The sequence below is a fragment of the Pavona decussata genome, unplaced genomic scaffold (assembly GCF_977016875.1).
Source record: "Pavona decussata unplaced genomic scaffold, jaPavDecu1.1 SCAFFOLD_56, whole genome shotgun sequence".
In the NCBI taxonomy this organism is placed as follows: Eukaryota; Metazoa; Cnidaria; class Anthozoa; order Scleractinia; family Agariciidae; genus Pavona; species Pavona decussata.
The window spans coordinates 1,215,001-1,242,286 of record NW_028145478.1 but is presented as its reverse complement, the minus strand read 5'-3'; the positions used below and the strand labels follow the sequence as shown (position 1 = coordinate 1,242,286).

General features: G+C 37.9%; 2 protein-coding genes across 2 annotated transcripts in view; both read right to left on the bottom strand.

Annotated features, from left to right (window-relative positions):
* Nucleotides 1-228: 228 nt before the first annotated feature.
* LOC146480071 (STAM-binding protein-like) lies at nt 229-12,852 on the bottom strand. Its single transcript, XM_085110159.1, has 11 exons — nt 12,710-12,852; nt 10,994-11,058; nt 10,197-10,272; nt 9,053-9,154; nt 7,891-8,210; nt 7,369-7,412; nt 6,246-6,373; nt 4,611-4,748; nt 3,769-3,881; nt 3,123-3,225; nt 229-2,299 (listed from the first exon to the last, which is right to left on the bottom strand). The coding sequence occupies exons 1-11, from the start codon at nt 12,833-12,835 to the stop codon at nt 2,231-2,233; spliced, it is 1,284 nt and encodes a 427-aa protein (XP_084966285.1). The 5' UTR covers nt 12,836-12,852; the 3' UTR covers nt 229-2,230.
* A 1,671-nt stretch (nt 12,853-14,523) lies between these two features.
* The window catches only part of LOC146480070 (inhibitor of nuclear factor kappa-B kinase subunit alpha-like), a 44,306-nt gene continuing 31,543 nt past the window's right edge, over nt 14,524-27,286 (bottom strand). The window contains exons 20-28 of the mRNA XM_085110153.1: nt 26,495-26,607; nt 26,024-26,064; nt 25,096-25,195; nt 23,951-24,047; nt 19,708-19,755; nt 18,804-18,877; nt 18,319-18,372; nt 17,174-17,225; nt 14,524-16,404 (exon numbers count right to left, since the gene is read on the bottom strand). Of these exons, the coding sequence (XP_084966279.1) occupies nt 16,345-16,404; nt 17,174-17,225; nt 18,319-18,372; nt 18,804-18,877; nt 19,708-19,755; nt 23,951-24,047; nt 25,096-25,195; nt 26,024-26,064; nt 26,495-26,607 (639 nt within the window). The 3' untranslated portion in view covers nt 14,524-16,344. The remainder of the gene's footprint in view (nt 16,405-17,173; nt 17,226-18,318; nt 18,373-18,803; nt 18,878-19,707; nt 19,756-23,950; nt 24,048-25,095; nt 25,196-26,023; nt 26,065-26,494; nt 26,608-27,286) is intronic.

Genomic DNA, 27,286 nt, shown 5'->3' with positions numbered 1-27,286 from the left:
AAGTTGCCAAAAAGAACATCCTGGCAATAGCGCATTTTCACTAGTTTCTTTTGTCATTGGAAATCACAATACAGTTAGCACAAAAGTTCTCCAAATGTAAAGTTTACTGATTTAAATCTTTGTTTCAAAATTCTAACCAGTCTGAATTCCTGTATGTTACAGTGAGGGAAATCAAGATAATGGGTCCGTTTAGCTGGCCCAATAAATTTATGCAGATGGAATTAAGAATTTTTCTCAATATTAATGTTATTTATTGAGAGTTGTTATAGAATGTTTACAATACTTCTATAGACATGTAAATTACGAGTAGTTCTGAAGGTTTGCAACACAGCATCTGGCTGACAATAAAAAAAATTGTGATAACAAGGCCTCAAGAGAATGTTCTTTTTTTCTGTGAAATAATCATTTTGATCAATGGTCAAGTGCCTAGCCTCCCATGCAGACATTTTTTGGGCTTGTTACACATTCACTTTTCCCCACGAAATGACAAACAACCCAAGAATGGAAGTGGCCACTCTCTGAAGGAGGCTCAACGGGGTTTTTAGCCACGTGCGCGTAACCCACCCTCGCTATAGCTAACTAAAGGTGTAAGTGTCAGTTGATTGAATCAAAATGTCTATCGAATTAGCACCCACAGAACAACGGAAGAGGAAATGCAGCGTAAAATCGCACAACCCGAAAATAAAAGCTGTAGGGAACAATAGTTTTTACTCAAAATTTTGCAAGGTGACCTATCTTGATCTTTTGCATGCATTATGCCACTTCAAATAGAAACGTTTCAGAGAAAGCTGCTAGTAGAATTTTCTGTAGGTGATACAAAGCAGAAAATCTCCTGGATAACTTTTTGTCATCTTGCCAGTGAATTTGAAGAATGTATGGCATGGCGCTTTCGAACAAAGCAATATAAATGGTAGGTCACCAACTTAGTTTTTGAGATAATTTGCAAAACCTGAAATTTAGAGGTCCTTTTCCTAGAGCTGACCTGTTGCCAGGGTTACCTCTGACGTCACAACTAGCCTTAAAGAATTAAGTTACAAAGATGTGTGTTTGTCCACGTGATCAGATACAATTTTTGGAATCTTCCATCATTTCACCACTAAGTTGGTGACCTAACGTTTTTATTGCTTTGTTGAAAAGTACTTAACTTTTTTAACTCCTCTGGCAATATGACAAAAAGTAATCCAGTAGGTCTTGTGTTTTTTTCACCCATAGAAAATTGTACTTTATAACTTTTTCCCAAATGTTTGTATTTGAAGTGGCATACTGAATGTTTCATGCATGCATGAGCCCAGTTTTGCTTGCTAAACAAGCAAAGAATGCACAAGAACTATGAAGAATAAAATTAGTTGAAATAAAAGTTTATACAAAAAATTAATGCCAAACATTTGGGCTTTGCCCAAGGTCTGTGGATGTGTTCACTGAAGAAGGGCAAAGCCTGAAACATCCACTGAGACATGATACGGCCAGCAAAGAAAGGCAAAGCCTAAAACATTTTTTTTCTTTAAGTTTGTGTTCAACCAAGAGACATGCATTCTGTGCACTTTTAGTTTCAATTTCTGAGAGCTTAGACTGAATTGCAGATGAGTATGAAACATTCGGACCACAGTTGTTGATTTTGGAAGTTGAAATTTCAGTTAAATTTCAGTCTGACACATCCCACTGTCAGTATCTATTGACATGTTTGATGTTATTACAAGCTGCTCTAGGGATACCTTCTAGGCATCATCATCAAAAGTGCACCAAAATTTAGTTATGATACAAATTACTGGTAAAAGTAAAAGATGCATACAAGACTGCTTTTTTTCTTTTGTGTACATGTAGCTCCCAATCCTATTTGTTCAACATTTCTATTGGGTTCAAACAAGCGCAATACTATGTACACTTGGGCTTCCTTGCCACTTGTTCTCTGTTTTTTTAATTAAATGAATTCAAAATAACTATTTAAAAGTTTTTTTTTGTGGCAAACTAATTAAGTCATGGCCCTTCACGTTCTCATCAACAAAATATTTTCTTTGTTGCTATGATTTCACCCAATAAGAATTTCCTTTACTACTAGGAAAAATCAACATTGACCCTCAAAAATGATTACACATTCATCAAGAGACCAATTACTTATCCACTTACGCTCTAATATTCAACACCTATCATATTTTATGATAATGCACTTATTTTTTTTTTTTTTATCTTAAAGTAGTAACTTATTTGCCAGGGTTAATACCGGTAATATTTTTTAATTCTTTAATCTCAGATCTACAACATCAACTCTGGCAACCTTGTCCCATAATATGTGTGAACTCTCCTGAAAGAGGAATAGGGAATAGGAAGAGTACATTAGAACAGTGTGACTCTACTTAATACAATCTCTACTATGGCCCCCTTATTTGAACCATTTGGGGCCCCACTAGTGACCAGCATATAAATTCTCCTTACAATATAGTCCACTTTGAAAATGAGTGATGGCCTGGGTCGAGAGTAACTGCCCAAGTGATTGTGGGATTGTTTGGGGGGACGATAATAATAGCCAACGTCCCCCAAACCTTCCCACAATCGCTTGGGCATCTACTCTCGACCCAGACCATCACTCTTTTTCAAAGTGGGCTATTACTTCACAATCAAACATGGGTCACTAAAATCAAGGAAATGATGATGACAGATAAATCTGTTATGATGTTCAAACTAATTCTCCCAAAGCAGTACCATATGGAGAGCAGTAATGAAACACCTATTAATCTGACCAACCCATTAACAAGACCGAATGGCTGTAGATCAGGGCTATGACATTTTACTTCATCACTGTGGGATTATAGTTACGGTTAAGTAATAATTCTGGCCAAGAAATTGTATTAAGTCTAAATCATTACATGATCTTTTAACACCTTTCCTTTTGCAAACAAGCATGAGATGGTGGGAAGACTAGCTTCCCACGCAGATGTTCTTTGGCTCATCACGTCACGCAATCCTCCCATGAATGACGATTGCGTGATGTGATGAGCCAAACAAGGCTATAGGGAGACAGGCAGCAAGGTTACTCTGGGTAAGCAAATGGTGTGGGATGGGTCAGGGGGTAATGCACAGGACACCTAACTCCAAACAGATCTCTTCTGGAAACAATGAAGTCATACCTCATATATAGGAGGTTCCTTAGGATGTGGGTGAAAACCTGGCTTTCTACAATTCAAAATAAACTGCAGACCATACTCTGGGGTAAGTGAAAACACTCCAGTCCTAGAAAAATTTACAAAATATGCAATTGAGTCTAATATGTTTTAATTTCAGTGACTAAATATTTATATGCTTATGTATTTGGAGGTTAATTTTCCATAATAACAGACATGATAGAAAATCTTTCAAACAATCATAAAGTAACATCACCCTTGGTTTTTTCAATCTCTTTTCAATCTTTTTTCAATGTTTATTTTTCACTTAAAGGTGTATTCATTTAGTGTAATCATTTCTGTTCATAATAAATTATTACTTTCTGTACCAAGCTAACCTGTGATCAGGCATTCTTTTTTTCAGGGTAGCGCGAAAGTCACAGTGGCAGCGTGAGAGTCAGCAGTCGGCAAAATGAAGAAAAAAAGAATCTACCGACCGCCAACTCTTCCGCTGCCACACTTTCATGCTCCCCCCCAAAAAGAATGCCTGATCGCTGGTTAATACTAAGCAGTCAGCTGTGCGTAGCTCACACAGCAGTGTGTGAAAACTAGGGTGTGAAAAACGTCGTGTAACAACTGGCAAATTCAAAACATACTAATAAGTCTTACTTACTCATTAAACTTTGGAGAGCAAACAATAGCGATTGCTTCAGGCATGATCAGTTGATAGCTACAGTGAGTGTGGAGATCTACACTTGACATAAAGCTGGTCTGCGATGGGTGTGTCTGGAAGATAAATTTTAAACATGTCTGAGTGATGTCTGGTGATAGTTTTGGTTGATGACATTGTTATTTGAAAGGGTATTTTTTTAACCGAAACTAAATTTAGTTTGTTAAATTGTTAATGGAAGCTGTCCATCCTCCAGGAGTTTTTTTAGGAGCTGGGACCTGGGCACTGGCACCCATTTCCTCTGAACATGATACCTGCCTTTGGAGCCCTAGATTTATAGCGGGCTTCAGTCTAAATGACAAATTAAGGAGTTGAGCCCATATAATCACCATCAAGAATCCTGATAATATTGCAAAAATTAATGAAAACAATGTACTCTTGAGGGTGTTTTACAGTTGGTTGGCCTGCTCGCACTTTATGACTGTTCATTGTTTATTTTGATACGTGGTGTTGCTCACATGCAAGGAAATGTTTTCATCTCATTTTTATGCTACATGTGTAAGTGGAGTGCAACAACTCCAGTTAAAGCTTTCTGTGGTTGCAGAAAAGTGCCCCCCCCCCCCCCCAAACGAAATGTCAGTTATTCTTATTTGGTTGGTTTCCCCTTCATTCACATCAAGTATCAAAGGCCCCTAGCTATTTTCCCTATAGGGTAAGGCACAAGAAAACAAACTTCCCTCATAATTCCCCCTCCTAACCTTGCTAGGCAAATTAGATGCATTAGAACAAGACATACTTCTAACATTCCATCTCCCAAACCCTGTAAGCAACATGGGTATACTTACATGTATCCAGCCCAATGTAATGAGGTCATGAGAATCTTGCAATTCAAACAGTTCTTCCTCATTCAAAGTGGTGCAGGAATCTGATGTTGCAGTTTGTTTTGGAATCACCAGATGAGTGATGCAGAACATGTTGTTTTGCTGGAAATAATACAAGTAAACGTTTGCTCTAGTCAGTGAAAACCAGTAACTGTGTTTGGAAGGACCACCATGACAAAATAAAAGTACCGGATCATGTAGTAAAGGATGGGTTTTTGTTTTCACACCTCCACATTCCTTTCTCCCTACTTCCTGTTCTTTGTGTTTAATTAATATGTCGAAATAAAGAACCTTGCAAACTTGAAATCTAATCAGCAACAAATTGTAGAACAAATAATGCAAAGAAGAGCAAGGCTAAGTTCATGGTTAGGGAAATATATTTTTGCAATGATTTTGAAAGGCTTGGACTTTCTTCTTCAGGGTATTTTTGGAACTGACCCTATGGCAAAAGGTGTTACAATTTAAAACAGGAGGGCATGAAATTAGATACCATAATAACATAGGCTAAATTAACAAAACCAAAAACATCACAATATGAAATTGCCAATAGGCATGAGCAAAATAGCTAATGTTACAAAACAGAAAATGAAAAAAAAAAATAAACGTAATAAGAAATTTGAGAAAACAACATAACATTGGAGGATGGAAGACTGGAACAAATGTTCATGTATCATCTCTCCTATTTCTACCTAGGGATTCGAGAGTTTGACTTCTGTCGATGAAGTACGCTCTCTGGCCAGTTACAATATTTTGATATTCAAAGATACACAATATTGTTTTGCTGGAAATTTTCAGCAAGTGAACATTTACTGTTAGGTAGTACTGAAATACATGTCTTAAATTTGGCAGGGAGGGGTGGTGGTTAAGATTTTGCAAATATTGTTCCAAATTGGCCAGTTAAACTATTGCAGTATTCAATAGGCAAATTGCTGGGTGGCAAAAAAGTTAATGAGCCATACATTCTCTGTACAATTTTGAGTTTTTAGAAGAGGATTTCTCCGAAACCATTCCATGTATTGGGCTCAAATTGTCAGCAAAAACTGACACTGTTATGCCCTTTCAATATTCAGAGTTTTTATTTTATTAGTGCCATCAGATACTGATAAGCGTATGTTAATGAGGCAAAAAGTGTAAACAAAGATTTGCCTATAACTGAGAAAAGTACAAATTAAACTTCTTGGTGCACAAAAAATAATAAACTACATCTCATTCAAGAACGTTTTTTATTGGGAGGTTCCACCCCCAAGGTCCAAACCCTTACCTTTATATTTACCATTATTAAAATACCATTTTTGACAGAAAAGGTACGGAAACTCTTTCATATACCATTTAATAGCAAAATGGTACCCCCTTTCACATACCAACAGTATAAAAACTGTATGTTGTTTTCAGTTGGTCTGTTGGAGGTATTTTGAAAGGCCCTTTCAATACCTAAATGACAGTTTTCCCTACCCTTTTCTGCACTTCACTTAGCTTGTGAAATCCCTAACCTAGCCTTTTATATACCTTCAACCTGTTAAAGTACAATGTTTGGGCGGAGCCTCCCCGTTAAGTCTTCTATAGGGAGTACTCCACCCCCCAAGAGTTGATGTCACTTACAAGGCGGCCAGTAAGAATGCCACAAGTTTCCAAGTTCTTTCGGGTGTTCTCTGATGCAAGACGTAGAAAGCGGCTAACAAGATCTCCAGGGATGTGAATCTTTCTGAGACCACTTGTTGAGGATGTATCTATAAGTGGTTAAACAAAGGAGTTGTTTAGAAGAGTTGTAGCTGTCAGTGGGTTGTCAAGTCTGTTAAGTCTCTTTGGTTGATATATTATCTATTAGCATTTGATATTAATATTACTTCTCGAACTCATTAATTATTCATGAAGAGAAAACAAAGGAAATCACAACCGCAAAGGGGGTTTGGAAATGTGAAATTAATGATCGTACAATTTGGTGAACTTAATTTTGAATTTCTCCAAGAATTATTAATGGTTTGAGAAGCTTTATCAAACACTCCAAAAAGTGTTTCATCTGATTTCCAAATACCTCAAAGTTAGTTAAACTTGGCTGCTCCTCTTTTTGAAAATCAGATGAAACACTCATCATTATGTTTGATATGTGTTACATCTACATTGCACAAAAAAATCCAAGAAGTACAAAGCCCAAGAACTAGGATCCCAGACTAAGTTAGAGTTATTTACTTTACCAATTTCCCTGCCAAAATTAATGTTTGCTGCTTCTGTCAGATTACTGGGTTACCCTGAACAACCTGTCTCCAAACTTTTGTTTCATCTACATGTGCATAGTCATCCACTTTGTCCCTTTTAAAAATGATTTAGTTTGATAACCATGATGGGCACATGATGGCCAACAATTCAGTCTACACAAACGATAGAAAAGGAATCCTTAGAACTTTTTTATTTTCCATAAAAACGTCTTTCTTTGTTCCACATCTTTTCATTAAAAAGGGGAGCAAGTTCTGAACATAACAATTTTGCTAGGTTCAGGTTTATGTCAAATTAGCCCTCCCCCCAAGCAAAAATTAAAATAACCAAAATTGGAGGTGTTAGCAGTACAAAAATTATGTACATGTAGTTGTGAGAGCAATTAGTTATAGTGTAACTGAAAGACCTGTTACTTAATACCCAAAGCAGCACCTTTAAAAAATGTTTTCCATTTGCTTGCAAAGGTTACTTATCAGGGACATAACTTATGATAAAAGAGTGAAGTACTAACCTGTGGACATGACTGGCTTAGTTGACCTGTCCACTGCTGGAGCACTAAAACACACAGCAGTCAAAGAAAGATGCTATCACACTTTTGTTCATTAAAACTTAAATATTACCTTTGAGATGAAGTAAACTAGCGTTACCCAGTGGCTGACTAACAGGCCAACTTACTGATTGCCTATGCATACATGTAGGTGGTCTGATTGTCTAAAGACAGCACTTCAGGAAAGGAAGATTATCAAAACATTATGGCAAAAGCATAAACCAAACATAGAAAGACTATATGAACCAGACCCCACCCTTTCTAACGTCCCTTAAACAACCCCCACCAAGCTCCCCCCACCCCCTCTCCCCCAAAAAAATACCAATTAAAATGTTGCCCTAGACGGAGTACCAAATTACAAATTAACAGGAAGCTGAATTAGTATCCACTATTTTTCATTACAGTATTTTGTTAACCAAAAAGACAGTACAACTCCAAACTCTTGACTTAGAACTAATTCACCACAGAAGATTAAATTTTTCTTACCTTGGGGTGGGTACAGAATACAGTGAAGAGAAGCTGGGTGGTTGCACAGTCTGTCCAGCATCACTGGGTCTACTGTGTTCACGCTGATTGTCACCCACAGCTGAGTGGTCACTGACAAATGACTCCTGATGTGACGTGGGTGGGGTGGGATAGTCCCCAATCAGTAAAGGTGCACTGGGAATAACTGTCGGCATATCTATGTCATGAGTTACTGAGTTGTTCTGTTGTTGTGCCATTCTCTGAGCCTCCTGTTGCTTCCTTGCTCTTTCTTCTGCTTGTGCTCGCTCAAGTTCTCTCCTTTTAGCTTCTTCCTCTTCTTTCTTTAATGTAAAGATTGACAGGGTGAGTGGTTGGACAGGAAAGTACTAAGTAACCATTTATTTTGTTCACAGTCATGGCATACGAACCCTGATACTCTTATCGAGGCTGTTGCCTAAGAAAAATTTCAAGGAGCCTACAAGGCCAAAAGCTCAGAAGTTAGGAGCTCAACATGTGAAGTGTTAGGTGCTGCTGTAAAAAATTTAGGTGCTCAGAGCATTTTTTCTTGGTTGCCCTAGGATACCAGGTTACTGTTACACAGCACGCCTTGCTTATAGAAACAAAGGTCATGACCCTGACCCAAGGCCTTGTAGACCCTACATTACTGACAGGATCCAATTGGCAATTGTCTAACAATGGCAAATTTAATAACCACGTGATCTGTACATTAAGCTGAAAATTTAAGTCACAGACTATTTAGGAAATGGAACTCTTATTTCCTGAATTTACAAGCTGTTGTTGGCTTCATAAAAATGCTAGCTGACCATATTTTACATCTGTAACAACACATTTGCCTCTCCAATTTAGGTGATGTGAACCTGGCGAGGTGCATGATTGTCCTTTTATGTTAAGGAAATCACAGACCTATAAGTGCTAGGACATTATTTTGGACTTTTATATCCCACAACCTGACCAATGAAGGTTGTGTACAGACTCCACATAGAACTGGAGAGGACCAAAAAAAATTTTTGTCCTTAAGTTAAAACATACATATACAGTGTGAATACTAAGTCAATTGCCAATGGTCACATTTATGTTACAGTAGATCAATCGTCACCAGCAGTAGAATTTTTAACTGATAATGGTAAAGTAAACTGACAATTGGTATGGTATTGATGCTCACCTTTTTAGCCTCTTGGGCAATGAACTCTTCATATTCACGTTGATATTTTTCCTTTAAAACTCCTTTCAGTTCCTCTGCCGCACTGAACACCCTTCTCAGGCTCTGAAGAACACACAAGAAAAAAAAACTATAAATACTTCATAGACTGTTGTAAAATGAAAGCTTACATGACTGTATATGCTGTTACCTAAGCATGTGCTCAAGCTAAATCATGTTGTCTTGCTTTTCTCTTATTTTTTTCAACTTTGTCTGTGTCTGTGCAGACCTTCCCCTAAAGTTCCAAAACAGAAAATTTTTATTACTCCATGTCCACTTTCACAAGAACTAAACATGACTTACTATCCCTTTCAATAAAACACAAATTCTAAATTTTGAGGACACAAAAACAGATGCATTTTCACGGCTGTCAATCATGACTCAGAGCAGCACTCAAAACACAAAATTTAGAAATTAAGAAGTTTAGTTCAACGGGTTCAAAATGTCTTAATTACATGTACTGTGATTGGTTGACCTCAACCCACTAGAATTGCCAGTATCTCTATTGTTAAACTGATAATCTGCTGTATTTTAAGTTCACGGACCATCAGTGTTAATTTATGATAAAAATAAAACTTTGTTGCCTAAAATATCTTTTAATCTTATAGTCACATAAATAGTTGACCTCTTGTCCAAAGCCTTGCTCTTAAGTGAAATTTATCATATGTTAGATCACTCAATAATTTGAATGACAGCTATTGAGCAGCACAGTCCATCCCCTCTTACACCCCACTATTAATAAACATAGCTTTTCAGGTACTAACAGTGGCTGTAACAATACATACAGTGTAATATATAATGTTTGTTTTGTGAGGAAATGGGGCTGGGAATAAGGGAGGGTAGGACCAGAAATTTAAGGAGCTGGGAACTGGGAGGGAAGAGAACAAGAACAAGGATAAAAAAAATGGAATTTGTGAAGGGACAGTCAGCTGGAGAAATAAGGAAATATTTGCAAAGTCAGTACAGGAGGCAGCCAGCAAGAAGAGCCACAGCTGAGTACCAATTGGCAAGCAGGATGTTCAGAACACTCTGTCCCTACACTCATGCAGGTTTTGAATAAATCCTTGAAGCTTGATTATTGTCTTTTTTACATCTTTTAAGTTAATACCTTCTTGTTATTTGCTTTATCCACTGTTGCTACCTTGGTATACTCTGGATGTGCAGGAAGTTTCTCCACAAACAGCCTAACAAGACAAAATGGACACAGAATGAACACTTAATATTTTAAGGTTGATAATGTTGATACTGAGTGTGTAACATGTGACTGAAGCTTATCCATGATCTACATGAATCAACCTCAAACATGCTGTAAATAGATGAATTTTAGGTCAAAATAATTACGAACAAGTTTATTTTTTATTTTCCTTTGTTATAAAATAAAAGTTATAAAATAAAAATGCATAACCTGAATAAAAGACAAAAATTAATAAAACTAATTGTCTGACTAGTTTGAAATCATACCATTTTAACTACTCTGGGTCCACAGTCAAAGGAATTAATTTTCACAAATTAGGAATTAAAACTTTTTAAATCATTAAAATTAAGCACTTCTCAAGCTTGTTACAGTCACAGACTTGAGGTAGGATTAAAGGTGCACCTTAGCCCACATGGTTGAACCTTAACCTGGCTTCTGCAGCAAGAGGCATCTCGGAGCATTACCAAAGAGTATTACAGTTAACTCCCCTCTGGATAGAATGCTAGACCAATCCCAGGTTTACCCCAGGTATAGAGAGACAGTGTGCAGTTAAGTTGGTTTTAGGGAGCCTTCCCCCCACCACCCCCTGCTCTTGCAACTTAACATTGATAGGTGCATTGTGTGTACAGTACAATATTATCAACCCACAGAGGAAGCATATTCATTAAATTTATCTATCTTCTTATCTTACCAGTAGCTGATCTACTCACGTGATAAACTTTGAATATAAAATGAATGCACGTTCCAAATCCCCTTCATCATGATAAATGTTTGCCTGAGGTGCAACAATGCAGGAAAAAATATTTTAATATAAAAATTATCAGTCCTAGCTGGTATTTTTAACTTCCAGGATAAAGTGGTTAAACACTTATGATGTTATCTCATCTCAAAATTACTGTCCACACACCAATAATTTATTATAACAATTCAATAATTGTGGATGAGATCAGATGCAAAACATGTTGAGAGGTGGCAATTAGGTCTTTCAAAAAATATGCACCTTGCAAAATTCTAGTTGAATGTCATATATGTAGATAGATCTCAAGGCCCCAGTTTTTAAGTGGTTCTCTGCATCTCAGAGTCCAACCTGGAAATAGTGCTAAAACTACCAAAATGATTCCTCCCTTTCCTGTTCCCTGATTACATATGAATGAAATGCATGAAGGACTGTAAAAAGTCTATTTTTTGGTGAAGCGATCTTGCAATGTTTATTTTCTGCAAGCACATAATGATATTAACTTCAATTTGACATCTCATACTCAAACCTGTGAAAGTCCCAGAGGTGTCAGGCTCAGGCTTCTAATTATTTTCACAATGCCAAGTCATCAACATGCAAGCAAAATACTAATTGCTTGTCTTGCAAAGTCCCAGATTTGTCAATCATTGCCTCTTCTTGAGACAAATACAATAAATTGTAGCAGCTGTTATTGACAGTCTATCTATGATCTCATCCCCTCCAGCTGCCCATGAATGAACGTTACAAACAGACCAGACCACATACCATGGATTACACACCCCTACTCCCTTGTTAACAGTGTTCAATACAACTGTGTGAGCTCTTAAGCATCTTAAGCATCCTACAAGTAGATTCATGACTAGATTTATAGTGAGAAGGTGTAGGAGTCAAGGTCATTGGATTAACTTCAGTAGGTAAACCCAATAATGCAGTCACCTAAACTAGGACAAGGTGTTGAGCATATCCAGTGTAACTGTACCAACTGATCGGAGATACTGTGGTTGTTTACTCTCAGCTCTCAGCTATCGGTGTACTTGAATTGATATTAAAGTACTAAAATTGGCCACAAATATTGAACAAATTTTAATTTTTTAAACAACTTTGACAGCTAAATCCTCAAAATGTTGCAATCTAAAAAACATATTTGGCTAGTTTGAGCTAAAAACTACTGCCAATTGTCATGAATTGATAGCAAAAAAATTTTTGATAGACTGTCCTAACTTAATTACACTTTCTAGTGGCTAATTTGATGGCTTTTCTATGCAATGACCAGGGAAATCTTTTTACAGATATGCCTTCATTTGCACCTTTACCGCAAGATCTCTCTGGTTTTTATTCGAATACCTCCTTCTGTTGAATAATAAAAACGCATCATCACTATTCTGTCATTTTTATAAATGACTTCAGTTCCCAATTTAGCAGATGACTTTAATAAGTTCAACGCATCAAGCCCGTATTTTCTTGCGCAAAATCAAAATGAATATATCGCCCCCAAAGTTTCAAAAAACTTTTATTTTCTTTATACTCTAAAACAATGATAAATGGGTTCACGTAAAAGAAAAAAGCATATAATTTTTGCTCAGCAAAATACCAAACATTCACATTATAAGCTTTTAACTTTGGGATAGTGGGATACGATCGCCTATAGCGACTTGGTAAATTTTACATACGGTAAAGAACTATAACTTACCATTTTCTCCATTTCAATGCCTGATCTAAAGTATTTCTTGGGTGCTATGCTGTTATCAACATGTACTTGACCAGCAAATAGCACAAGTTTCCGTACTCTTTCTGACGGATCGCGCTCGTCCGCCATCTTTGATGTTTTCTTTCCCTCTCACCCCAGTCTCCCTCTGTGTCCATTTCAGCCTCGCTCCAAGGTTGGTCAAGTCACGCAAACGCAATCAAAGAGCCAATGAGAAACATGGTACCTTCATAATTATGTTATGGAGATGCGATTTTATGATTTAACAAAAAATGTTCAAAACAGGTTTTTTTGACTTTTAGTTGTCAATTAATAATCGGTTTCAGACCTCTTTGTACATATACAGTTGTTGGTATCGAAACAACTTCAACTGTATCGAATCGATTACTGGAAGATATGTATCGAAACGAATCGACTTGCAACGAAACGACCCGAATAGACTAAAGATTTGGCATAAGTCGGCTTAGAAACGTCCAGTGTAGAAACTGAATCTTCCCTTTAATCCTCGTAAACGAGGGCATTGCCATTGTAATCACAAAATGACAAAAAGGGGTCACTCAACCCTGCCACAACTGCTCATGTAGCATATCAGCCCTGCAAACAGTTTGGTTTATTCACACGTAAAGAGACGTCTGACACTTGCTTCTCCTCTAAAAGAGATCCGAGCAGGGTTTGGAACGTTCCATACAATCCCACGCCCCCCATATCAGACCTGCCATGGCAGGCCCCCCATCCCATAGCCCAGGGTCCCCATACCACCACCCCCCTCCCCATGTCAAGTCCCCCTGTACCAGGCACCCATACTAAAGCTCCATTCACACCTACAAAACATGGTTTAACAAAATGAAAATTGGTAACAGAAAGCTGAACAATTGGCTCTGACATTGGATTCAAGTAAACTTTAACTTGTGCTTTCATTTGTGCTAAGTCTGTAGTCTACTAAAATCCGAAAGCAGCTTTTATGGAGGAAACAATTTTAAACTGTGTTTAACTAAACAGCTTTTCAAACGTGTTTAGGCCTTGGTGTGAATGGGGTATAAGCCTCCCATACAAGGTTCCCTCAAACCGGGCTCTCTTACCGCTTATTATGGAAGTCTACAATACAAGGCCTCAGCAGACTTGACCACGCAAAATCAGTTTTCACCCGAAATGGTTTTTAAACCTAAAATTGCTCGAACATCAAATCGAATTATTATTCTATAAACGTCTCACAATTGGAAAGTAAAATCTGTAAAGGCTTCTCTGATATATTTTGATTTGTGCAAATTTAATACAAGCTTTTCGACATATTTTAGCCGTTTTAAAACACAAATAACTTGACATCGCAGACACCTAAGAAGCTCAAGGTAGTTTTAGAATGTTCGAATTCGCTGTGATAAAAACTGACCTTTGGACAAAAAAGAGGAGTTATAAGTTTTATTTTTCTTGCGATTTTCAAAAAATGCAACAATAACTAAAATCAGCCCATAAAAAAGGATCATTTACCTGAAAACACTCTTACAGATTTTTTCTAATTTTGGCTAAAAGTTGTCTAGGTTGAATAGTTTGATTTGATGGTCATTGCGCTCACCAAGACAGCAGTGCCAGCGAAGTAACAAGTGCAGCGTTCAAGAGATAAAAGCACCAAAAAGTTGCTTGAAGACAAAGTCTCAAATAACGTAATTTTTGTTGCTTGGCGACGACTGCCATCAGTTACACCTACAAAGCATGGCAGGAGCCCATAATGGTTTCCTGAGCATAGTTATGTATAAAGGAACCAATCTACAGAATCTGACAACATTGATTACATCACAGTTGCACTAGATTCCAAAGTTAATTTTATTTATTGTACACTACTTGGTAGCGGAAAGTAACATCATCGTAAAAATCAATGGCCCTATTTATCTTGTAAGACGCACAATTCGTCTCAGGCGCATGCGTCTATTCAAGATAAATCAGCGACACACAAAGCAGCAGCAGACGAATAAAATTATGACGAGATGGATTGGGCATAATAACCCCCGTGGCGGGACAAAATGGCTAGCGTTTGTCGTGCATTACATTTATGTCAAATCAAAGACCAACAGTTGCAGATATTTTTGCAATCTTCAAGTCTTGCTACGGCCAAATGATGTTCGAAAACGAAATGAGTCTCTTTCATAGGCATTTATTAAATTTCTTCTTAATTTCCTCAAACATTTCAAGGTTAGAGGACCTTTTCAATGCTCGTGTGTCTAACTTCAAAAAAAATCATCTTCACCGATAAGCACCTTAGCAAACTGACGCAATTCATCGTTGGAACACTCGCTTACGAGCACGAGATTCCTTACACTTCGCCGCCATATTGTCGGAGCCTTGGTTTTGAGGTTAGAAAGTTCTCGCTAAGCGCCTGTTTTATGCGTCCCGATTTTATCTTGACGAATAATGCGACTCAGGCGAATTAGTCGTCTTTCACGATAAATACAGCCAATAATAACAAACAAGAAAGAACATAAAACTTGCTTTGGAAAAAACCCCAATAATTTGATTATTGGATCCACCCGTGCGAGAAGGCGCGCTCTACAAAAAAAGGAAACCTGATTATTACAATTAATTATTACTGTATATTTTACTCAGCAGCAAAAAAATGTTAACTCATCGTCTGAATATTCTTTTCGTTAAGAATTAAAGTTCCTCAAGCTTAGGGCGATCAAACGAATTGCTCAAAGACTTCTTAATAACTAAGACTAGAGCGAAGTCTACATTTTTTCAGAAAACAAAGAAGAGGACTTTGCAGTATAATAATGGGCAACCGTAAACGTCTTGTAATCTTGGAAGTTTTTATAATTTTAATTACTGCCGAGTTCAAGGAAAACTAACGGATTCCAGTCTTGCGGATCTCCCAAAGCTGGAAACATGAAAACGCTTTCTACTTCTTTGATGAAACAGACTTCCAAAATAATTTTCTCTATTATACAATATAGCAGATGGTTTTAAACCAATCTAAACGCGCGTACCATCCCTATCTCATGAAAAAGCATGTAGCCCTGTTTCGCGTTATCACTAACAAGCTGCACAGCCTATAGACTAAAGGTCCGTTTAAACGATTTCAACATTTAGTTCAACATACGTTCAACACTCTGTTGAACCAAATGTTGGGGGCCTTTGAACAGGTCGTTCAACATTGTTGAAAGGGTAAAAAAATGTTGAAAGCTTGTTGAATCAAAATTAAATCCGTTTAAACTTCCATTCAACATCCATACAACATTCCTTTGCTCTCGAAAAGGTGGATTGGGGTTGAAGCCGTTGGAACACTCCGTTCAACATTCGTTCAACTTTTGTTAAACGAATGTTGAAATCGTTTAAACGGGCCTTAAGTTAAACGATTGTTTTATATATAAGATATACCACGCCTGTATCATGGGAAATGTTGTAAGCAACTGTTTCGCAATACCGCCGGACGTCCCTACTTGTGGGATGAGAGCTGATTTCTTACTTAACAGGTGCTGATCAGAATGAGTGCTTGTTCATATCCAGTGGCTGTCTAAATGGTAACAGACCATAGCCATCTTTACAGTAATAAAACTACTCTTTTCTGTCGAGTATTTTACAATACAAAACGTAGAGCAATACAGGAGGACATTAAAATCTTTATCTCGTCTTTAAAAGCTGGCTTTGTCGTCTGAGTCGCTTTCATCCTCGAGGAATTCCCAGTCAAGATCCTGCAACAAAAAAAGTCATTACAAATGAGTACACGAACCAGGAAAGTTTTTCTGAGTTCTCGACGGACGGTCTTCTAAAGCTTTTCAAACACCTTCTTTGTGACACAGAACTTTGGAAAAAAAAAACACTTAATATCGACCCGATAATCCCATCGCATAGAATAATTAACACGTTACAATTTGTCTGCCAATTTCGTTTTTTGTTGATGCAGCGCGGAGTGAAAATCGGTCAGCTTCAAAATCTGCTACGCTGTCCCAGATATTTATAAATCCGGTCGATTAACTTCCACGATTTTCTTTCTCCAATTGGGCCAAATCAGCCCGATTACATGTAAACGGTACGATAAGGTACTTTGTCTGATAATTTTACAAACACTACAGTAGCACTAGCCGCAGTAAACCATTACTTTTTGTCAAAAAACATTTGAATAAAACTTTCTCCAATCATTCGAGGGAAAACGTCTTGAAGAAGTAAAAAAAGCGTGTCTGGTTTGACATTTGAAAGTCCTTCTCGTACTCAAACTTGTGCTTGTACTCAGATCTGAACGTCTCCACAAGGGACCTTAAGCAAACACAACGACAACGGCAACGAGAACATGTGGGCTGCTCTTAACAACCTGGTGTTAGATTCATGTTTGATCCCCCTGTCCCTCTAAAATCTTCCACCCCTTACTGAGTCTTGCCGTGACTTTAGCAAGCTCGTTTCTGTACCTAATTAGCCGCTTACAAAGAAAGCAGTCATGAACAACTGATGCAAAAAGTACAATACCTCTGTGTCGTTGATCTGATCGATTTTCAGCTTGTTTAACATTTCTCCAAACCTGCAAGGAAAAACGGAGAATGAGCAGCACCTGAAGCCAAACAAAGCAAACTCGTTTCCACGGCTTTTCGCAATTTAAGAGAGAAAAGCACTAGAAACGAGGTTGGAAACAAAGAATTAAAAGAGAAATGGCCGGTTAAATAAGTTTTCAGTTCCCTAAGAATCATCATATACCCTACAGAAAAACACTGACAAACGCGTTAGCTTGCAAAGAGAGATCTGTTTACTGTTTAATTTCTTGATTTTCAGTAGGATATCACCAAGACATATAGTTATGTCAACCAGACAGTACACAGTCCCTTAACGTTCAAAAGAAAATAGAAATATTAGACATTTCAAAAACACGACACAACATTTAAGTTTGGAAGACATGTTTCTGATACTAAGTATCCATCGTCAGTTCAAGGATGCTTACAAATTTTTGACTATATATGAAGTAGATAACAAAGAAACGTTGATTTTAAATTGTAGAAATAATAGTGATGCGGATACAAATCTGTGAAAATATTACCTAATGCTTAGGGGATACAGCAACAATAGCGAATACAAATGAAGACAGAAAACGAAGACACGAATTGGTAAACTTCACATCTTAAAAACAACTGTATAAAAAAAGTGGGATAGGACCCTCCACACCGCAGTCCCCACTTTCAACAGTAATTTCATTTCTTATCGGGATTTAGTAAGGTACAGTTTCATCTCGAGATGGATAGGATATGGTTTTTAAACATTGGGAAAATAAAACAACGTTTACACGACCAACAACTATTGCCTGGTTTACCACTGATGGTGATGATGATGATGATGAGGCGATGGTGATGTTAATTAACATTAGTAGGGACAAAAACACCTTTGCTTAAATCGATTCCAGAAACGTTTGCAACATGCTCCAACCAATCAGAGCAAGGGCGAAAAAGAAAAATCCATTCCAAACGGGGCACAGCACAACGTGCTTCCCATGCGCTTTTCCCAGTACTGACTGTATGCCTCCCGTATTGCGCGCGTAACGCAAATATTTTGCTCGATATCGAGGGTTCTTTTAAGTCAGTAACCTCTGAGAAAGGGTCTCTCCTATAAATAACGTATCAACTTACTTTTCGAAACTTCTGGAACTCTCCTCTATGAGAACAATGGATTGTGCACTACAACTAAACAAAAAAAAAAAACAAATTAGAAGTGACTTCTTCTAAATTTGTCTGACATTAAAAAGAATCCTATAACAGTACTAGTTTGAGGAGAAGTGTTTAATGGGGCCCTTTTAATATGACCCTTTCTCTTGTGTACATTATAAAACTTTTCTTCGTTTTTGCTAGATTGATAATGAATCGATTTACGGATTACAAAATGTCAAGTTATGCTTCATTATGTAATAATTTCACTCAAGTTTTGGTGCCAGAGGAACACCTGTAATATAATAACGAAAGTTCGGTTTTATAAAAAGAGTTGATAAGGTAATTTAGTCACCGTAAAGAGATTGAAGTGCTGATGTTTCGAGCGTTATTCCACTCCCGACCGACGCAACACCGCAATTTCTTTAGAACCTAACCCCTTATCCTTTAGTATAATACGAGTTTCATACCTTGAACTTGTAAGGGAGGAAAGTGATGAATACGATCCACTTGAAACACGGCGGCCATCCTGACCTCTGTGTTTCTAAAGACAAAAAAAAAAAACATCACGTGACATATGACACTACGTAGCATTGAGGAACAAAACCACGCTTCCTCATTGGCTGCATCTTGGTCACGTGGTAATGTCTAAAAACTTAATTAAATGGAGGAAGTTTGAAATATACCTCCAAAACTGTAATCCACTAAGGACGCAACGCAGAATTCATACTTTTTCGACTTCTGGTACAGAAGGAAGTTCCAGAAAATATGGGTACAATGTTCGACTGACAGTTCTTTAATAGATTTTAAAAATTTGTGTCAACTTGGATGAGCTAAAACATCGATATAGCACGGGTCCAACTTGTGCCACTGAGCAGTTTCAAAGTGTTTATTTTCAATTTTTTATTTGACTTTCTTCCATCAGAACTTTCGTACTTTTAAGTAAAATACGTAAAAATACTTTGACACAGTTAAAATAATTATTCTGTTTGTTTTTGTTTCTAATCGTTTTATTTAATCAATTTATAGGAATATTCTAGGATCATTTTTGTATCCTTGCTTGTTGTGCTCTTGACAACATTTGATTTATTTTGCAAAGAAAAATGTTTCTGGCTTAGACCGCATTGATGTCTTATGACTAATCCTTCCTAAAAGTCCTGGTAATCCTGTAAAAAAAATCTACATGTAATTTATTTACCCACGAAGCACCAAAGAGCTCTAGGAACTCGTTCAAAGGTGTCCGTGCGTTCCAGGTCGAATTGGAATTGGAATTTAGAAATTTAGAAATGTAGTGGTGGTTATGTATTGCTAAACTCTACCCATCTAAAGAATTTAGCAAAGATGAAAACAAATAAAGGAGATTAAACCAAGAACCTTTGATTGAAGAAGTTTCCATAGATCAGCTTGTCTCTGTCGTTGCATCTGACAAAAAAAAAAGTTGATTCGCCATCAGTTTACAGGTTCTACCATGCGTACGCACATGAACCGGGTTTTCGCATCGCAGCTGAAAGGGTTTTTATGTTTGAAGTGAAAATGGTGGAGTTGGAGGAAGGATTACTCGAGTGGAGTGAATGTTACAAATATTTAACAATTATTATATGGCAAGCAATTCTTAGGTCAAATGGTGCGCTCTCATTGGCTAATTTTCGGTCGGGATTTTACAGTACGGACCATTACCATGGAAACGGTCCGTTTGTGTATTGTTTTTGCTCCCGGGAAATTCAAAGCCGCGCGAAACACAAAGAGTAAGAAAAAATGCGTTAAAATCCTTGGTAAAAGCAAAATATAATTTTAAAAAGTAACTGTTTCTTAGTTTGAGTCTAACTGACAACATGGAAGACGACGAAGAATTCGAACACTCGCCAAGTGAGTTTTATTATCCAGACAAAGACTTCGATGAGACGAGCATCGAGGCAAACCGCATAAGCGAGAGCCAAGAGGAAATAGAAGGCTTTATTAAGAACCAGAAAAGTGCCAATACTACCAAGAAAACTACAACGGACATGAACACTCTCTCCCGCTACATGGAAACAATTGGCATGAGTGGAAAAACGGTCGAAAGCTTACCTGCGCCCGAACTTGACCACCTCCTGTGCAAGTTCTTCATGAATATCCAAAAGAAAAATGGAGAAGAGTACGAACCAGACACCATATCTGGTTTTCAACGAAGTATCCAAAGATATTTAAGTGAGAAAGGTTCTTCAGTTAACATATTGAAGGACAAGGACTTTGCAAAGTCGAGGAAAGTTCTCTCTGCGAAACGCAAGTCGCTTGTTCATGAACACGGTAAAGGTAACAAACCGCAAGCTGCCACGGCACTCGAAGACGATGAAGAAGATGCTCTCTTTAAAAAAGGAGAATTTGGTGATCACAATCCAGTTTCGCTGCAGCGAACAGTTTGGTGGCTCTTGTCTCTTCACTTCGGTTTTCGGGCGAGAGACGAAAGCCGAAAGCTGCGCTGGGGAGATGTTCAGCTCCAAGAAGATAAAGATGGTGGAGAAATGCTTGTTTGGCTTGCAGAACGAGGCACGAAGACTCGTCATGGTCAAGAAAAAGGTCACCGAAGGGCTTTTCAACCAAAGGTTTACGCTACCAAGACAGAACGATGTCCAGTGAAGTTCTACAAAACGTTCAAAAGCCACAGACCAGTAGAAATGAACAAACCAGAGTCCCCATTTTATTTAGCAGTACGGCATAATAGAAGCTCGAAAGATAATGTTTGGTACATGAAGTCGCCTCTCGGAAAGAATGAAATCGGGAAATTGTTGTCCACAGCAGCCCAAAAAGCTGGTCTTCAAAGAGAGGGAAAACAAATTACCAACCACTCAGTGCGTAAAACGTGTATCTCCAGGCTGCTCGATGCTGATATTCCCGAGAACTTTGTTGCTCAGCTCAGTGGCCACAAAAACACGGAAAGTCTCCAGTCGTACAAGTCGGCAAGCTCCACTCATCAAAGAAGAATGTCGTTAACACTCAGCAGGGCCCATTCCGGTAGTGAAGAATCGACGGTTTCAAGTGTTCAAGACCTTCAAATGGCCTCGTGTTCTTCCAGTGAAAACGCCTTAAGGAGGCTCGAAAGGGTTTTATGTCCGCGGGAGATTGGATCCAAATGACTGTATCCCACGCGCGATCCTCCCGCGAAATTGCGTGACGCGCGTTGTAAACAACAATGGCTGCCGTAAGTGAAATTAACATCGCCGGTCCCAAATTGTCCGAGGATGAATGTGGCTATTTGCGTAATAAAAAGGGGAAGTTTGTTACAAAAAAAACCGTTGCGAGAAGTGTGTGCTCCGCTAATAAGTTAATTCAGGCAAGAAAGTCGGTAGAAAAGCGACGTCTTGACGATGATGCTCCAGCACTCGCGATCGATGATTTTTTGCCCCGCAAAAAAACAAGACGACAAAATGTGGTACGTACAAATTTATAACACTACGCTAAACATGGTTTTAATTATTTTTGGTTGTGCGGCTGTTTAATGTCGTCAAAATATTGCAAAACATTCAAACTCCACCATTCATGTGCACACAGGAGTCAGACAAAGAAAACAGTCAAAAGGTACATGTAGTCGGGTCAAGAATTATTGACATGGAGGCGCTGGCAGATGGGTTTGACAGGTGTAAAACTTGTGACAAAGGTAAGCATTGTTTTATGAATACGGTTTCTTCTGAGGCTCGGCTTTTTTCGTTTGAGTTTTTACTAGTACAATTCTACATCGTTTTCCAAAGGTTTATTCAAAAGAAACTCAACTATAATTACAACAAAGCATTGAAAAGTTCCCATTATTTAACCCCAACAACTACAAGTAATTATACAGTTTACAAAGTTTCTAACTTGACAAAAATACATGTACGGAGTTTGAAATAGATTCAATCACTTCACACTATAATTAAATAAGACCCTGGATAATGTATAATTCGTCAAAAAAGGCTTTATGCGAATAACATTTATTTAGTTTTTTTTCTGACTGAGATCACATAAACAACAGTATTTGCAGATCAAATGTACTGCAAATATACCATGAATACTAGTTACATTCTCTTACACTCTGGAACAGAGTAAAACCCTACCAAAGTTGAGATGTACAAAAAAATAATATCTGTTTCCGGACAACCAATGATACAAAATTATTTTATTACCTAAAGGACCCTTGGCATGGAAGAACTTTGTTAGTGAAGAATGCAAAGGAGCAGCAAGCATATTTACCATCAGATGTGGATATTGCAAAGCAATAAACAAAGTGTCAACTTCAATGCAACACAGAGCAGGGAAGTGTGGGCCCATGGCTTATGACATTAATACACGAATAGCCCTGGGGGCTCTAAATGCTAACTATCAAAAACGCTGATAAAAAGTATAGGTCACCGAGTTAGTTTTTAAGATAACTTTGAAAAAGTGACTTTTGAGGAGTATGTCTCTAGAGAGTTACGGTTACCATGACAACGCATATGACGTCATAAGTTGTCTTAAATGAAACTTTAACAACCCTGTTAAAAGCTTAGCTACAATTTGTTTCAGAGACTTAAGGGGTAAAATTTCAGTGTTGTTTTGTTTTGACATGTTTATGAGCTTTCAGAAACCCTTTCGAGCCTCCTTAACCAGCACGGCCGTAAATTCCATGATGAAGTCTAGCGTTGATCCACTACTATCCTCCGCCGCTCCGGTCTTTGCAGGAGCTAACATTGGTTCCATCAGTGGCTGCACTTTCCAGATCTTTCATGGAAATGTGAAATTTGTACAGACCGAAAAAAAGCGTCGACTTGTTATTGAAAGTGACGACGATGATTGACTGTCGACCTTTCTTCTCACAAGAAGTCAGTTTTTTTTACTCTGTAAACTTTACATTTTCAAATTCCGCTGATTTCCTGTTTTGTGATTTTTTCCCTTTCTTAAGTCAGCAGATGCTTGATCTTTTCAGCATAAAATAAACCACACAAGTGTTTTAGAACTCGTGTTATAAATCGTTCTTTTCGTTTCTGTGATGCTCGCGTCATGATCATCAAAAGCGGGAAAAATCCCTCACATCGCTGACATCACGCCGGAAGTTGACTTGAATGAAACAACCGGAAGTGTCCGTTCGGCCAAAGAAATGATGCCATATAATAAACTACTTACTAACCTAGCTTGCTCGAGCCGTACTGGGGAATATTGGCCCTCGGTCGTTTTTGTACGGACCTCGCTGCGCTCGGTCCGTACTGTCACGACCTCGGGCCAATATTCCCCAGTACGGCCCTCGCGCTCGGTTAGTAAGAGGTTATTATTCCTCGAGCGCGCGCTGGATATGAGATGACAGATAGTCAACGGCTATAATCATCTCGTATCCAACAAGCCCGAGTGGAATAACTGTTTTATTAAAAACAACCGCGAAAACTAGTTAAATTTTTCTGATTTAATGACTTTTCTTTTCCCCCTGACGTGTACTCTTACCATATATAATGACTTCTATACCATGGCTGCTAAACCAATCAAAGCTCTGGAACTGCGTTATCCAATATGTCAGTTTTTAATCATGAAATGAATGGAATGGGGGTCGATTATTCGAGTGGGCATGGGGGATAATAAAGTGACGTTATGCAACGAAAATAAACTACGAGAAAATTGTTAGTTAATATGAACAAACCTCTTTGAGTTCCTCTGTTCTTTGCACAATCTTAGATTTTGCTTGAAGAAGTTTAATCATCACTGCACGGATCTCTCGTTTGCAGGAAATGACTTTACTATAAAGGAATTCAAGAAAAACGTCCAGTAAAATAACAAGTTAAAAAAAAAGCTAACTGTAACTAAAACGACAATTCTTGACAATCACAAGTGTCCGTAGGTTTTATAAACGATGGAAAACGCTGCTTTCCAGATACATTTACCAACGCCATCAAGCTATCTTCTTCACAAACCTTCGAGGAGCAAGAAATGGTGAAACCGGATTTTTGAGTACTTGAAAAGAGCCGAACTAAATTCGATTGCCTCATTCACGAAAAGCTGTTAATGAAATAACTCAAACCAACTCTGGACATGCAACCGGACTCTATCTTCTCCAAGTTATTTAATATATATCTAAGAGTCATAACAATCTCAATTACTTTCCAATTCATATTCAATTTTCACCCTCGAACTGTCATCTCCTTCACAGGTAATAATGATGTTTACTTAAAAACAACGAAACGTCGTATCAGCGTGATTTTTTTGCATTTTTTCTGAAAAGCAGTAAGTAACAAACTTTCAGAAATTCAATCTCTCAAACGCAGCAATCAGCTTTGACTTTTCAGGAGATAATATTTCAGCTGGATAACACATTGTTTTTTTTGGGGGGGATGGGGGGTATTGCGCAATAAATCCTCTTTTCAAAATGTGTACTTTGGGCAATTTTTACTTACAATCCCAGAATTTTTTCAATCTTTTTTTCAATGGCAGTTTATGATTGGACGACCCAGTAAAACTTTGTCACGTGCTACACGAGTAATGTCGTGGTAATACGACCCTACGACTAGGAAATGGAACCCATTTCGTAAAGATGTGGCGTGCGAACAACTCATGACGCCTACATCAGTGGCTGTTATCTACCCGTACATGTGTTACGATCGGCATGGATGTGATATATATTTCCATTTATTTCCTCAAGAAAAACGTCTAGTAAAAGAACAACTAAAGTTCAAAAAAAGCTAACTGTAACTAAAACGACAATTCTTGACAATCACAAGTGTTCGCAAGCGTTTGTAGGTAAGAACGAAAATTAAACTCACTTGCCTAATCCCCACCTGCTCTATTTACCTCAAATTTGTGAAAATGTCTTTGTGAAGCTTTTCCTTCTGAGCAAGGAATTGCAGAACGATTGCCACCATCTTTTTCGAATTCGCTGGCCGCCTATCACCTGAAAAACACAAGTGTTCAGTCTGGGAAGTGGGGAAAAAAAAGCCAAAGAAGCCCAGTTCTTATACACAGCCTTATAATCTGACTGGCACAAACACAAATCAACAAAAAAAAATTTGACGTTGAACAATAGCCACACAACAGGAACTGACCAACGGCTTTTTATACGTGATTTGTGACATGTTTTTGAGGAAGAAAATTAGCAATTTTGAATATTAGCATAACTTCATGTTATTCCTTTACAAAATGACCCATTGATACAAACGAAAACAGACTTTTTCAAACATTTCTGGTTTGGCTCTCTCCCTGACCCAAACATAAACGTGCATGGCAAATTAAAACTCTCTCTTTCGAAAAAAAACAGAAGTCGGCCCCAGATAACATTGGAAACAAAGTCACAACTGGCAGGAGCAGGAGGAAGACCATTTGATTATATTACAAGCGTGGCTGGGAGTTGAACTCGGGCAGTATCGTTAAAACATCCAGCTAGCGATCACAAAAATAATTCACCATTTGATGTCAAGTTCTCCACCTTAACCATTAGGGCATGCCTCCCCCCCCTCTTCCCTTTCCCACCAATGCTGAGATATTTGTGGGGAGGTGAGATGTAAAAAAAATAAACAACAAATTCGGGGAAGGAGAAGATCATGTTTGGCCAAGAAAGTGGACTGTCCCAAACCTGGTTTTTCCATTATTGAGTTGAATTGAATTTGTTAATAGGAACCCGTTTTGAAATAATTTGCAGGATTAGTCCCATTTACGATGTGATACGTAAAAAGTAAAAGGGTGAGATGAAAAAGATTTCCACAACATGTAAATTCGTCCTCACTTTGTCGCAAGTCGTCGAACAGTTGAACAGCACCGTTGTACCTAATAACAAGTAAAAGAATGGAAATCAACCAAATATGATCATTTGTTTCAAAAATGTTTGCATAAACAATAGTGATACTATTGCATTTCATGCCGCAGCCAGGAGTATAACTACCTCCCCCATCCCATCCACTGACTCCCCCCAACCCCCCATTTCTCATCCCCGATATAAGCATTCCAGTTGAAACCATCATATTTTACTAAGATTAACTAACGGTTCACTAGTACACAGAAAAAAAGTTTCTTGTCTTAGGAGACAGCCTACAACAACCACCTTCCAAGGGACTCTTGTAACATTTGGATTACCGCAATACTGGTATCCCTCCTTGGTACTTCAACAGTCATAAAAGGATACAGAAAGTAAGGACATATTATTTACCATACTATGACAACTTTAATTGTGGGTTGTTAGATATAGAGTTTTACGTACATTACATCCAATTTAGATTTGGATTGTGTCCCGCTTGCATACGGACTCTTTTGCAGTTCAACGACTTTACTCTGTAGTGTGGACGTTAAATCTCTCAGCAATGATACATCGTTCTGAGGGGAAAATAGAAAGTTTGAACTAATTAAACAAAGCAACATGATATCAAATGACGATCGTGGCTTCAATAGTAATGCTTCTTATAGTTAATGACAAAGTAGAAGCCTTTATCAGCCCTTTTGGTTTTGTTAGAAGGAATTCGTTTTAAACCAGCAATTGGTTAACTTTTGGGAGCAAAACGTCCGATCTTGACCGGGCAGCTTCATTATTCTGACAGATAACGATGATGACGATCGTAACCTGAACAATTCTTAGACGAGTTCCCTTCGTAATGAAAGAAGTTCAATCCTTGGCATATGATATTGCATTCGCAACCCTTGACAGAAGTTCTATTCGTGCCTGAACAAGTTACTTTCTTGAAAGAAGAAAGAAGAACGTTCATTCTTGTTTGAAGAGGTTTCATTCTTGTCTAAAGAAGTTTCATTCTTGACTGAAGAAGTTTCATTCTTGTCTGAAAAAGTTTCATTCTTGCCTGAAGAAGTTCCATTCTTGCCTGAAGAAGTTTCATTCTTTTCTGAAGAAGTTTCATTCTTGACTGAAGAAGTTTCATTCTTGTCTGAAGAAGTTTCATTCTTGTTTGAAGAAGTTTAATTTTTGTCTGAAGAAGTTTCATTCTTGTTTGAAGAAGTTTCATTCTTGTCTGAAGAAGTTTCATTCTGGACTGAAGAAGTTTCA